At 47.2% G+C, this 14144-nt stretch overlaps 1 protein-coding gene across 1 annotated transcript; it reads right to left on the bottom strand.

Moving 5' to 3' along the window:
- Positions 1–11856: 11856 nt before the first annotated feature.
- Positions 11857–14089, bottom strand: LOC136453636 (NAC domain-containing protein 90-like). The gene is made up of 3 exons (XM_066454194.1): positions 13735–14089; positions 13177–13601; positions 11857–12589 (listed from the first exon to the last, which is right to left on the bottom strand). The coding sequence occupies exons 1-3, from the start codon at positions 13889–13891 to the stop codon at positions 12254–12256; spliced, it is 918 nt and encodes a 305-aa protein (XP_066310291.1). The 5' UTR covers positions 13892–14089; the 3' UTR covers positions 11857–12253.
- Between the last annotated feature and the right edge of the window lie 55 nt (positions 14090–14144).

Raw genomic sequence — 14144 nt, 5'->3', positions numbered from 1 at the left:
ATTTTCTTTCGTTGCAGTACCAGTGTCTGGAGGGTCATCCAGAGGAAGAGGAAAGGGGAAGGGAACTACCTGGGGGTGGGAGGGTCCTCTTGGTCTTGATTTCTTTGAGGAAGCTCTTTATGAGAGGTTCCTAGTTGAGAGCAAAAGTGATTTCACCAAAGAGGCACCACTGAGAGGATACGATGAACGGAAAGAAGAGTGACCAAAATACATGCATGGTGAGGACTGCCTAGTGCAGATGTTCACCGAGGAAATAGATGGAGGTCGTCGTTTCTTCAAATGCCCGCGAGCATGTGTAATTACTATTACTATTTATTTCTTCAATATGTTTCTCTTGTATATAACTTACACGACAGACTTATTGTAGTCTTCCTTGGTCAAAGAAAACTATGGGTTCAGTAGGTGGGTCAATCCTCGACCTATTTATCCGCATGTGGAGTACATCTACTACCTATAGGATTGTATCTTGGATCTAGAAAGGGAAGTTAGCAGCGGTTACAAGGACGACGGATAGGACGACAGCAACAATAGTACCGAGTCACAGGAGGCACTCTGCAATGATCCATATTGCACCTACCCTAACCACAACAACAAGGGGCCTCCCCCATCACCCCCACCACCACCACCACCAACAACGGGAGGCTACTATAGAGAAGGTGCAACACAATTTGCTATGTGGCCACACTACTAGGATGACTTTATCTTTTTCACATACCATATCTATGTGTTTGTTGTTTGGTTTAATTACCTAAGGCATGTTAGGTTTAGTCAAAGGAAACTCTGTACCCAGGTTCGGTACATGTAGTCACATGTCATTTCATGTGTTTCGTGTGTTGATTTATATAATGTCGTACGTCGTTAGTTTTTTTTTGCAGCAAGTGTTCACATTTCAATACGTCCGTATCATTAAGCAGAATATTAAGACCATAAATAATGAAAACAGCCACATAATGAAAAGTTCAATACTATGCCACATTACACAACATATTAATACTAGAAGTACATGCCGATAGTAGACATAGGGGCAAATGCACTTCCAAATCCTCAGTCTGAAACGTACTGAGTAAGCAACTCATCATCTGAGTACCAGTCCTCTACCACAATCCTGTTGCTGTGGCTAGGCTCACCTACGTTGCTCTGACCTACCTGTCTCCTGTAGTAAGCGGCCTCCGCTTTATCTATGGCCGCTGTGGCCTGAGTGAAGAACGCGTCGTCATCCTCCTCCGCCTGTAAGCCCGCCTCTGCTGGAGCGATGAGCTCGCTCAGTCTGCCAGTGTCGTCCTCAGTTTCCCTCGCCTGTATGCCCGTCTCTGCTAGAGTGATGAGCTCGCTCAGTCTGCTAGTGTCATCCCCAGCCTCCTACGCCTGCATGCCCGCCTCTGCTAGAGCAATGAGCTCACCAGTCTGCCAGTGTCATCGTCTTCATCCTCGTCCCCCTCATCAGATAACATAATCGGTGATTGAACGGTGCGACTAGCTCGCGATCTATGCTCATCTAACTTCTTCTCCTCATACCTTGCACGAGCCACCTCTGCGGCATGTTCCTCGCTGCAACCAATCTCTTCATGTATAAAATGCAATCAGTTAGCAACGCGATTATATTACATTTAAAATCAGGCAACGAAAAAATGCTTTCAAGCACTCACTAGCACATAATGTAGCAACATGCTCGTTCAAGACCTGCATCTATACTCTTGTATCCTCCCTTGCCTCATTCCTTGCCCTCTCCTCCTCTAACATCATCCGTCTCTCCAATCCCCATTTGTTAAGCCCAACATCGATCGGGTTACAAATACCGCGTTGTCTAGCAAACTCACACATCTTTTCTTTGTGATGTTTAACGAATAGGTTGACGTAGTCAGGTCCATATCCCCTTTTCTGTGCAATTAGTTGCCTCTTCTTCAGTTCATCCAAGAACTTAGCTTGACCATCATAACATTCCCACCTGCATTTCCTAGTGCACTGTTCAAACGGAAAATTCTATCATATATGTCTTAGCAAAAGAAACAAAATACGATTTCATGTTTACCACAAAAATAACAAACCTCGTCATACTTAATCATATGGCCGCAATAATGGCATATTCCAAGCTCCGAAGGGACTAGGCCATAGTTGGATTTAACACCACATTCGCACATGACAGGAGGTGCTTTGTAGATTACCTTTTCTTTCTTCTTTTCCTTAACCCTCCGTGGTTCTTCTGGCCATTGGTTCTTATGACCATACAGCCATTCCTTGAAACGACACTTCGCCATTGAAAACACCTAAATAATGAGACATTAGTACATGAACACATATAGCTCAAGATTTGAACACATACACTTTGCACTTACTTCATGCTTGTTTGGACACACAAACTCTAATGTATTCTCAGGGTTTATCACAGCTCGATCTCCGCAACCGCACAGAGGAGATTTCTCGAGTCGTCTAACTGTGGCTAGGTGCTTCTCCTTAGCCATCTTTGGCAGAGGGTTAGGGGGGTGGAACCCACCGCTTGAAGTGCTCACGTAGATGTCTCCCTCTAAACCAATCGTCGAAAAGGAGGTACCTAGGATCAAACTTGTCTGCACCATCGATCCACTGAAAGAAAAAACACCTCTCATGGTCCTACACAACGAGATTCTAACAAAATATTAGTAGCATACTTACACAAGTAAAAAAAGGATAGTGGAAATAATTTCTTACATTAAAACGACTGCATGTGTAGAAGCAACGCGCCGCTATGTCCGGATGTTTCGATTGAAAAACATGGGCCAAGAAACCACAGTCACAGTTAGAGACAGGGAGGTCAGGAGGGATGGGGGCATCTTTGCTAAACGCGTCGGGGTATAATTCTCGAGGACGACCCCGTTTTCGCCAAAACTCCTCCCGAAACATTTCTTGCATCTAACAAAACGGATGTAATTTAACAAACATAAATCAAAACATCACAAATAAATGTCAATGAGAACCATAACTACAATACAACCAATTTTGTTCTAAGAACCGAAAGCAGTTAACATTAAACCCTAAACCTAGGGTTTCCTATTTGATGGACAACAATGAACCAATAACATAACTATATGCGCCTAGGTTTGCTAGCTTTTTCCATGCCTTGGCATCATCCTATGGTTGTATAATACATATATTGAGGGATAGAATGAAACCCTAAGTGATGACGATTATTACGTTCAAAAATCCGACTAATATATACCGAATCGATGCGAAAAAAACTAGGAGGGAAGAGAGGATACCTTGCTCTCGAAGATCTACGGATCAAATCAAGGTTTTCAAGGTCCAATATGTGGATTCGTGAAGTGGGGAGAGAAAAAACCCAAGAGAGAGGAGAAAGAAGAGGAAGAACGCTCGGGCAGGAAGGTTGGGCTGGGGTTAAATGGCAGGGAGCTCGGCGCCAAGATCTACGGCGCCGAGCTTGGCGCCAAGATCTACGGCGTCGAGCTCGGCGCTAGAGTGACTGGCGCCGAGCTCCCTGCCATGTCATCCACCGAACCTAGGACCTCGACGCCAGGGACGCTGGCGTCGAGACGTGTTAGCTCGGCGTCAGCATCAATGGCGCCGAGCTAAGGGTCTATTTTCTGAATTCTTTCCGCCAGGGGTCTATTTGTGAGAAACTTTTAAAAAAATGGGCTAAATTGTAAAAAATTCTGGAGCCGGGTCCGGCGCTGGTTCAGTGGACATGTGTTGCGCTGCTGCGCGCGAGCACGGCCACAGCGGTGAACGCGAGTGAACAGACGTCGGGCGGGGCTTACGGCTGGACGGTTCGCGCTTTGCGAGTCCTCGGTTTTTCTTCTCCCATGGATTTCGGGTGGACCCTAACATTTTTCCGCCTCCGCCTGGGTTTCAGCCGTTTGTTTGTTTTTTCGTTCACGGTTCTGCGTGGAAAGTTTTTTTTTGAAACCTGTGGAAAGTTTGTTGGTCTCGTTCAAGTCAACGGGTTGCCTTTTGTCCGGTGGCCCCCAGAAGTTGGCCCCCTTGGCAAGTTGAACTGCATCGGCAATTCCTTTTTTTCTTTTTTTTGAGAGGGGAGCATCGGCAATTCCTATATTCCTTTCATAGGTACATCGAGCATCGGCAATAGTAACAAGAACATCTGCTCAGCCCATGGGCCGGCCTCACGGCGTAGATAGGTTTTCTCTCTAATTCAAGAAGTGGACCACCAACGGAGTGGCCCACGGCCTGGCCGTAACGTTGCTAGTTTTTGACCTCGTGTAGTACAAAATTGACTCCAAACTTCATAGGGTCAATGATTCAGAGCCATGGCTTACTTGGCAATTGAAACTCGAAATTGCACGATCCAGGACCAAGCTTGACACCAGCCAGTTGACGATTGAACATGCTCTAATCACATCTACGCACACATTTAAGTATGTGTTTGGTAGGAATTCAAATTCCCCTACGGACATTTCACATCTTACTTCTCGTTGGAAACAATATTTTTCTAAAAAAATCAATTAGCAAAAATCATTGTAACCATATGGCTAAGGATCCCAACCCACCTATGAATAAGCATTTGATGATTCGCTTTCCTAATTCCAGCGAGTTCTCGCAGAGTTCTTTTTTTTCCACGATCGAACCATTCACCCGTATTTCATTAAGAGGTAAAAGTTTCAAGGAACAACTTAGTCAAATCCCGATGACGAGTAGCCATCAAGGTTGACTAGAACCCGTACTCTTATCTACTGGATACATCGTTAGGGATTACATTACAGCTAAGTTTTTCGACCAAAAGCGGGCAAACCACCGAAAGTGTCTTAAATCTTGCCTGCACCCAATCATCCGCCTTGCGAACCACCTTCAGGATGCCGTCTACGAGAATGTCCTATTGTTCCTCTCCTTCTAGAGGATCCAAGAGGTGAGCAGCACTAGGGAATCGAAGGCCGGTCACAGCGCAACCTCCAGCCGTAGCCGCTGACGAAGCCACCATGACGCTAGTTCCTCCGTGGTCGCCGAAACAAGCTCCGTCAGTCCAACGGATGCCAACAGGGAGAACCAGAGCTATCTGGCAAGGACGCACCCAACGAACAGATGATCACCAGTCTCTAGTTCTTGGCCGCAAAGGATGCAAGCATCATCATCCTGCAGCCCATGTCTTCTGCGTCGTTCCGCGGTCCATAGGTGGTGATGCAGCGCCAACCAGAAGAAGAACTTCACGCGCAACGGTGCTTTGGTCTTCCACAGTTCGTTGGCTCCCAACAACGACAATGAGCCAGCGAAGAAGGCTCGGTACGCGGATGATGCGGAGTACCTTCCATCCACAGTCCAACGCCAACCAAAGCGATCCTCCTGCAACGGATGGAGAACGACGTCGCGAAGAATGCCCCACACCTAAAGGTACTGACAGAGTACTTGGGTGGCTGACGCGTCGACAATATCCCGCGCCCAACGGTTCTTAAAGATGCCATCTCTGAGGGATCCTTTCTTACCCGCTCTTGAAATAGTTCTCGAAGAGTTCGTTTCGGTAGCATCCTGATCAACTGGGCACGGTCTGTTTCCTGTGGCGCGCTTTTTTGTGCTCACATCTTGTTGTTGACCGCGGTCATGTCGACTCCTTCGGAGGCAGTAATTCGAGTGGAGTGGACTAGCGAAGGACGACGGGAAGCCTAGCGGGCTACGTGCCATTCGCCCGACGAATCCGCCAGCCGTCGCCTTTTCTGCCCCTTTTTAGTGGGCTTGTTCTGCGGAACCGTGCGTCGCGAGAAAAGCTGCTACGTCTCGTTTCGGTGCACCGTGCACGATTCGTTTCTTCAGTTGAGCGACACGAGACGAAGAAGCAGCTAACGCCCGACACGAAATGCGCGTCGCAGCTTTTATACATTTTATACTAGTATAAATTTTTCTGTGAGCTTTCGTGCGGTTCACTTGGCTTATAAGCTATACTTTTTCAACTAATGAATAATATATTTCTTTCACGATAAATCAATCAACAGTACTCAGCCAAATGACATTTGAGGCAACGTATCAGATTCAAACCAACAAACCTGTACAAACTTAAAAACTAGCCATCAGGACCACTAGATGCTGATCCAATGGATATAATGAGAGGTGTGATTTTTTTACGCTTAAGCCCCCCACCTGTCGGGCCTTTTTTTTTTTTGCGCTTAAGCCTCTTTACCCCATCTATTAGATCAGCATCTAATGATTCACATGAATAATTTCTAAGTTTGTGTAAGTTAGTTGATTTGCACATGATAGGTTGCCTCTCGATCGTTGAAGACGAATACGGGAGTGCAAAGTACGTACTGTATTTGGTGGTACTGTATGAATTTTCAGTCACGCGTCATCCCATATTTTGGAGTGAAACACTGTGACTTCTGATGTGACGACCACTATACCGTAGCCGCAGCGTCTCGGTGTTTTTTTTTGTCATGATGACCCCTTTGATTGGGTATTCCGTAGTTGGGCACTTCCGCACTTGGGTGGGGCCGTGGGGGCGTGGGCGTGCTGCCTGGTGCTGTTCTGGCTGCAGTCAGGTACAGTGCTGCTGCATCGATCCCCAGTGGCAGAGAAAAACAGGATACAACCGGCCGCGGGCCGCCCACGTTTGGATTGGATGCTCTGGCCGTCGTCAGGAAAGCGGTGGAACAGTACTAGAACGTGAGTGCAACTGTGCAAGCCGTGGGCCGCCCGAATCACGGATAAGATCGTAGCCCAACAATCTTGGCAACGATCCGCATATATAGCAGAGACGTGCTGGCTGTACAACGACACGTCGTTTTTGATCCTGTGATGCGTCGTGCGCTTCGGCTCTTTTTTTGGAGAATGACTTCCCAAATCAAACTAGCTGTGAGTGCTGCCTGACAAACACGCAAGTCGTCATGCACGAGCCAAATCAGAGATCAGAAGCTGAACGCCTGAATCAGAAGCGTACGGGGCCGAGCATCAGTGCATGCCGCGCTCTCCCTGCAGGAACGTTCAGCGTCTAGTCAACGCGAAAGTGCCATCCATCCCAGCGACGGCTAGCTAGCTACTCTTTTGTGCACGTTAATTTGGTGTGGACTCTGTCGCAGTCTTGACGACCACATTAAGTCTGTGCGCGGCGCGGTAAAATTCAGGAACCATACGGACCGATCGGTCCACGCCCGGTTCGCTCAGCTTAAGGGCCGTATTAACAGTATTTTTCTCTCACAATAATCAATCAATAGTATTTTCAGTTATGGCTTATCAGCCAAACGAACAGGGTATATGACCATATGTGTGGCAGGACCGTCCGAAATAACACACCTTCGGAGGCGCTCGTCTTCCACCAGACACTAAGCACCCCGAAAGCAAGCTACATCGGACGGATTCTGTCGAGCACGCCCAAGGAAGAACTCAAATAATCCACGTTTTTCCTCCAGAATCCAATAATGAGAACGAGTTTACAATACTTAGTCCATTTCATACTACCAGAGTTCTTAGAAATACATTATTACAGTACCCAGTTCAGAGTGCAGAATTTAAACAACAGAATTAAAATAAACATCTATCAATAATATACAAGGATCCGTCTATGCGCACCAGAAGAATCCTTCACACAACAGCTACACTTCAAGCTGCATCTGCAACAGGGGTAAATAAACCCTAAGGCTCTGTTTGGTTGAGCTGTGGCTGTGGGAAAAAGCTGTTGTGGGCTGTGAGCTGTGGAAAAGCTGCTGTGGGCTGTGAGCTGTAGAAAAGCTGAAAGCTGTTTGGTTAAACAAGTATAAAATATACCTTTTATCTTTATCTCTCTTGAAACAACTATGGAAGAGCTTTTTATTCCACCAATTTCGAAAAGCAGAAAACCAAAAACCAAAAGCAGGGTCAAACCGGCTTTCAAAAATGAACTACGGAAAAGCAGCTGCTTCTGAAAAAGCACCCTCCAAAAGCAGCCTCTTTGGTTGGGCTTTTGGCTTTTGGGGCCAAAAGTCAAAGCTAAAAGCTCAACCAAACAGGGCCTAAGTACACAATGTACTCGCAAGACTTACCCGACTAATGAAAATAATTTCCCGACTCCAAAGGATATGATAAGCTTTATGGTTTGCTGGGTTTTCTTTTTTGCAAAAAAAAAACAATACTAGTAGTAAATCCTTATGTATGTGTTTTATTAGCAGTCATGATTAGTTCATTAGCTAACCATTCTATGTAAGCACATGTTCTACTTTCAAGCAAGAATTGAGCAAACAGTTTTATTTCACCACATTTCATCTTCTAGTTCTTACTACGGTGCTAGACTGTAGACAAGTCATACCGGATTGCTCGGCGATTCGCGAATCAATGTGCTTAGCTCGGTACCCTGAAACACACGCCCCGCTTGTACCCTAGGCACAAGCAGGATCAACCCACCACTCTCCTGTCAAGGGGCCCAGGTCTCCGTCCAAACTTGGACTCTAAGCCCCCACACCTGAGTCCCGGACTCAGTGTGGTGCTTAGACCTCCACCATTCCCGCCTTCAATCAGTCGGTCCGGAAAGAGCCGGAACCCACGACAAGAAAGCAACGAGCCTTCACTACTCCTATAAACAAGTATGTGCTCGTGATAATAAGATCGTACCCAACAATCTTGGCAGCGATCCGCATATATAGCAGAGACGTGCTGGCTGTACAACGACACGTCGTTTTTGATCTGTGATGCGTCGTGTGCTTCGGCTCTTTTTCTGGAGAATGACTTCCCAAATCAAATTAGCTGTGAGTGCTGCCTGACAAACACGAAAGTCGTCATGCACGAGCCAAATCAGAGATCAGAAGCTGAACGCCTGAATCAGAAGCGTACGGGACCGAGCATCAGTGCATGCCGCGTTCTCCCTGCAGGAACGTTCAGCGTCTAGTCAACGCGAAAGTGCCATCCATCCCAGCGACGGCTAGCTAGCTACTCTTTTGTGCACGTTAATTTGGTGCGTGCGGGACTCTGTCGCGGTCTTGCCGACCACATTAAGGCCCTATTCGTTGGGAGAAATTTAGAGAAATCTGAAAAAATTTATGGGAGGGGAACAATGTTGTCCGGCTGGTATTTGCACCGGCCGAACGGCCCCTAAGTCTGTGCGCGGCGCGGTCAAATTTAGGAACCATACGGACCGATCGATCAAATCTCAAATGAATCCATGTACCTACAGGTCAACTCGGCTCAGGTTTTGATTAGATGGCAAAGATTAGATTGAGCCCCAAGGTTCAAGCCTCCAATAAACTCGTTAATGACCACGTTGTTATCATGCTTAGGGATGGTTCTCACCAAGTTTGGCCATATTTGGTATAGCTTCCCAAAGAAGGTACTTTAATCTCTAAGAAGTTGTACAAATGAATAAAAACCACGGCCAGGATAATGTAGCTCGTTTTATATAAATAGGGGCTACAGTGAGAAACGTGCCAAAAAAAGTTCTAGAAGAGCTTGCCATTTGGTTTTTATTTTCAACTTATTTCTGTGTACCAAATAGACCCTTAAAATAAGTTTTTGTAGCGTTGTGACTTGTGACACCTTGTTTTTTTTTCAATAGATGCAAATCATAGATGAAAATAAAAAACTACAGCCTGCAGATGATTGATTCCTTGGAGAAAGCGATCATGCACATATCCGCTAGCCATGGATGAAGTTCTATAATAGGATCAGCGGCGGATCTGCCGGGGGGGGGGGAGCATTGATCTGAGCTTGATGCCTTTGTCACCATGTGAACTTAAGCCCCCCCTAGATTTTCATCTAGATCCGCCATAGGATTGTTAGGTACTCCGTAATCTTTATCTTGGGGAGTCACACCTACGAAGCCACGCAAGCATGTTCTTCTAGACTGTACGGTGGCAAAGCTCTTTTGGGAACAGACCAAGATGTCATCGCAAGTGAACGTGCCTGACCTGAATCCGACAACCTGGGCGTCGGACCTGTTGTCGGACCTATGCACAAAGCAAGACCGCGCGGTCATCTTATGCGGTATGTGGGCGCTGTGGATGATGCGTAATAAACGGCGCCATGGCGAACTCTCTATGCCTATTCATCAGACAGTGATTTGGGCCAGGGATACGGCCTTTGATCTTTGGCAGTTGAACCACAAAGATGAAGTCGTGGAGAGAGCAGCCAATAGATGGAAGAAGCCGCTACAGGGGTGTCTGAAAATTAACACGGATGCCGCCTTCTATGATGAAAGCAAACAAGGGGCAACTTCACGTGTCATCAGGGACCATAGCGGCACCTTTTATGCAACACAAGCAAAGTGGTATGATAAAAGGCTTTGATGCATGTTCCATGGAAGCTTTGGCCTGCAAGGATAGCTTGATTTTTGCCAGCCAATTAGGAGTGCAAAACGTGGCAGTGGAGACTGATTGCCTACAACTGGTGCAACTGTGGAACAAGAGAGACTCTCAGCGATCGATTATTGATTCAACGTTGAAGGAGATTGCTGAACTCAGCCTTGCTTTTCAGTCCTTTACGCTTTCTTTTGTTAGTAGAATTTGTAATAAGGTAGCGCATTCTCTAGCAAAAGAAGTGTCAGCATCGCATCGCTCGAAGACGTGGCATGTAACTCCAGTGTGCGTGTATGATCAAATTGTGTTTGAGGCTTCGGCTGAATGATGATGGAGAGCAGGGCTGTCACAAAAAAAAAAAAGCCACGCAGGTGCATCTAACTATAAATAGGCGTTCAATGCCTGGCCTAGGCAGGTTCTCCAGGAGATAGGGCTATGGTCTCAATTAGGAGTACAGTTTTGTTAAGTGTGTGGCGCATTATCCAAGTCGATCTCCTGATGTAACTCAAGCATACACTGATATACACCATGTTCGTTTGGGCTTGTTTGGCTTATAAGCCGTACTTTTTCAGTCAACGAACAATATTTTTTTCTAACACCAAATCAGCCAACAGTACTTTCAGCCATGACTTATTAGCCAAACAAGTCCAAACGAACAGGACGATAATGCTGTCGCAAATTTGGAATGATGTGCAATTCCATGCTCAAAGACCTTTTTGCATTTAAGAAAACTGTCCCTGTGATGTTATTGTCAAATACTAATGGTGTGCCCATTTAAGAAAAATGCATGCCACACTTTTTTTTGTAGGACATGAGCATTTTTGCTAGTACTTCCTCGGTCCTAATATATATAAGACGTAACCACTTTTTGTTCAAGTTCCATAATATAAGGCGTGCTTTCTCTATATACACGTACATTGATGCAGTAATACTAGTGTTGAGAGAGATAATTAAATATGTTCCTTGGTCTTTGAACCAGAGGTAGTTACGCCTTATATTCTGGAACGAAGGGAGTAATGCTTAAGTTCCTTCGAACCATCATCTTAGTTAGAGCGACGACCTAAATTAAATTTATTTTATTTTAAAAGTATACTCCTTCTTCTTAGATATATATAATGTTTCCGACAACTTGCTCATATATTTAAAAATGGAGGGGTGTATTCGCAAACCTGTGACCAAACGCTAGGCTTAGCTTGAGCACGGCCCCGTCTGGTAGGGCTAGCTCTTTTCCGGCTCTGGCTTCTGCAGAGGAGCCCTACCAAGTGGTTACCCACTTCATATAGGAATCAATTCAATTGGAAGAATTTAGCAAATTGGTTCTCTGAATTTGTATGCGGACAATAACTATGTGTTTATACGATTTTTCAGGAAGTATAAATTTGTAGGGCCCACCAGGTCTCTAGTTTATACTAGTCCACACGGTCTTATTAAGCCTTCCTTGAGGAAAACTCAAATCTCACTACTTATTTACAACAACAAAATTAGAAAGGAGTTTACAGAGTTTAACTCACAGTGTATCGAAAGCTATCACATAAACATCCAGGACTTAGCAGCTTGTTCCTGCTGCAACAGCTGTGGGCTGTGGCTACAACACCAAAGGCTTCCACTATACATAAGCCTATGGAGCTACAGGCCTGCAGCCGGAAGAAGTATGTAGCAAATAAAACAGGGAATCTGCAAGACGACTGCCCAAAAATCCAACCAAGTACCCTCTTAATGAAATACTCCGTACATGCTAAGCATTGTTAGTTCGCGAAAGAAAGAAAAAAAAATCCAACCAAGTGCAAACATCGCAAAACTGTAATAAGCTGTTAATACACCGAACAACTACTATTACATGTCCAAACGGACAGGCGGCCTTAATTTAGCCTGCTTGTTCCCTGCAACAAATTCAAATGGTAAGTAGTACGTAAAATGAAGCCAGTAGCTACCGTGGTACATGTACCTCTCCAGATTTTGAGAGTGCTTTGATTTGAGGAAATTAATGAGTAGTCTCAGGTCGCGCGTGTGGATGCATGTTACACACCGACGCACGCGCACGAACAGGTCTTGCAAGTGCACTACGTCTAGTCTCCGGGCCAGTATAAAAGGGCATCCAAGATGGCCACGTCGTCACCGAAAGGATCGTGGGCACCTTCTCTCTCCGTCGTCACCGCCACGTCGTCGTCACCGTATGGATCGTTGGCACCTCTCTCCGTCAGCTGCTGCTGTTGCATGGAGCTGCTGCCGGAGCCATCGTCATCATCCGGCGGCGACGCGGCGACTGCCGTGGACGGCCCCGCCGGGTCCTCGCCAGGGACGACGCCGCCTCCCGCAGCTGCGAGCGGCCGCCGGTCAAACTGTCTCAGGCTCCCAGATTTGGTGTAGAGTCGACACAGGCTAAACTCGCCCCTCGGCTGCAACTGCAACACCATATACGTACGTACATCAAGTTAGCAAAAGAATCCCCAGATCGAGACCAGAGTGCAATAAGTATTTTTGTTTTCTCTCAGCACAATATATATAGAGTTCTTAAAAAAAATACTAGTACGTTCTTCCTCCATGCAACATGAGCCAAGTTCCCAAAGAATCGAAGGCTATATATATATATACATTACTATATGATGAGATCGATCGTACTTATGGGCTTCAATCGGCGTGGTTGATAGATTGGCACAAGGCGAGAACCACGCATTGAGTATTTTTTTTTTTTTAAAAGAGAAAAGAACTTTTGCAGGAGCATCCATCGAGTATCATGAAACCTAAAGCTAGCTACAAATAAACAGCAAGTGGCTTTTGGACACTTATCCGGCGCAAAAAAAACGACACGCACCATCGACCAAGTTGCCCTGGCGCCTAAGCAATATACATGTGGGTGATATATGGAGATCGACATGCGTGCGCCGCAGCTTCTTGTGTGGGTCTCAATTTGGAAGCTATATAAGCTACGTGCCAATGTCCACAACGGCAGAGAAAGCAACGTCCATTAATAGTTTGTGCATCATCTCACCTGCGGCTGCGGGGCAACGTTTGGTGGTGGTGGTACGGGTACGGCGGCGGCGTGGTGGTGGGCGCTAGACGACGACGACGACGAGGACCCGTCAGTTCCGACTCCAACTCCGACGGCGGCGGAGCCGGGGCCGGGGACGGGGGCTTCGTACTGGAGCGCCCTGTACTCGTTCATCTTCCACTTGGTCTTGGTCCCCGACGGCGCGCGGCCGCGGTAGAACACCATGGTCTTCTTCATCCCGATGGCGCGGCGGTCGTGATCGGCGGTGGAGTAGAGGACCCCGGGCGTGCCCGCGGCCTTCCAGTACCCCGACGGCGTCGTCCGGCTGGGCCGCCCACCCCGCGCCTCCCGCTCCTGCCGCGGGTAGAAGTAGAACCACTGCTCCCCCTCCCCGGCGCCGCCGCCGCGCAGCATCTCGCGAATCCCTGCATGCATCATGGTTCATGGCGCACCCCGTGCGGTTAATTAATTAGCGCAATGCACCGCTTCGATCATATCAATTGGTGGGCTAGCTGTGCCTGTGCGTGAATGGTTAGCTAACTAGCTACGGCGTTGCACCTGGGAGCTGCCAGGGGTCGACGGAGTAGACGTCGACGACGGGGATGACGCGCTCGATGTCGTCGCGGAGGTTGTCCAGCTTGTTGCGCAGGTAGAAGGATATCAGCTCCTCTTCCGTCGGGTAGAAGCGGTACCCTGGGGGCAGGCCGCCCGCCATGCCAATCGATCGGGTGTCGGCGCGCGGACCAACAAGCTAAGCCAGCAGCTAGCTATGGCACTACTCGCGCCGCCGCCGCTCGGACCAGGGCTGCGGCCGGCGGAGCTGAGGAGAGAGCTTGGCTGTGCAGCCGGGAGCAAAGAATGCATATGCGCTGAAAGAACCGCGTGCCTGTGGTGTGTGTATACTGCTGGTGAGGTGAGGTGAGGTGATGAGGTGTGGTGAAGAGCGTTTGCGCATGACGTATATATGG

The sequence above is a fragment of the Miscanthus floridulus genome, chromosome 5 (assembly GCF_019320115.1).
Source record: "Miscanthus floridulus cultivar M001 chromosome 5, ASM1932011v1, whole genome shotgun sequence".
In the NCBI taxonomy this organism is placed as follows: Eukaryota; Viridiplantae; Streptophyta; class Magnoliopsida; order Poales; family Poaceae; genus Miscanthus; species Miscanthus floridulus.
Note: the sequence above shows the minus strand (reverse complement) of the source record. Positions and strands in the feature narration are given on the sequence as shown.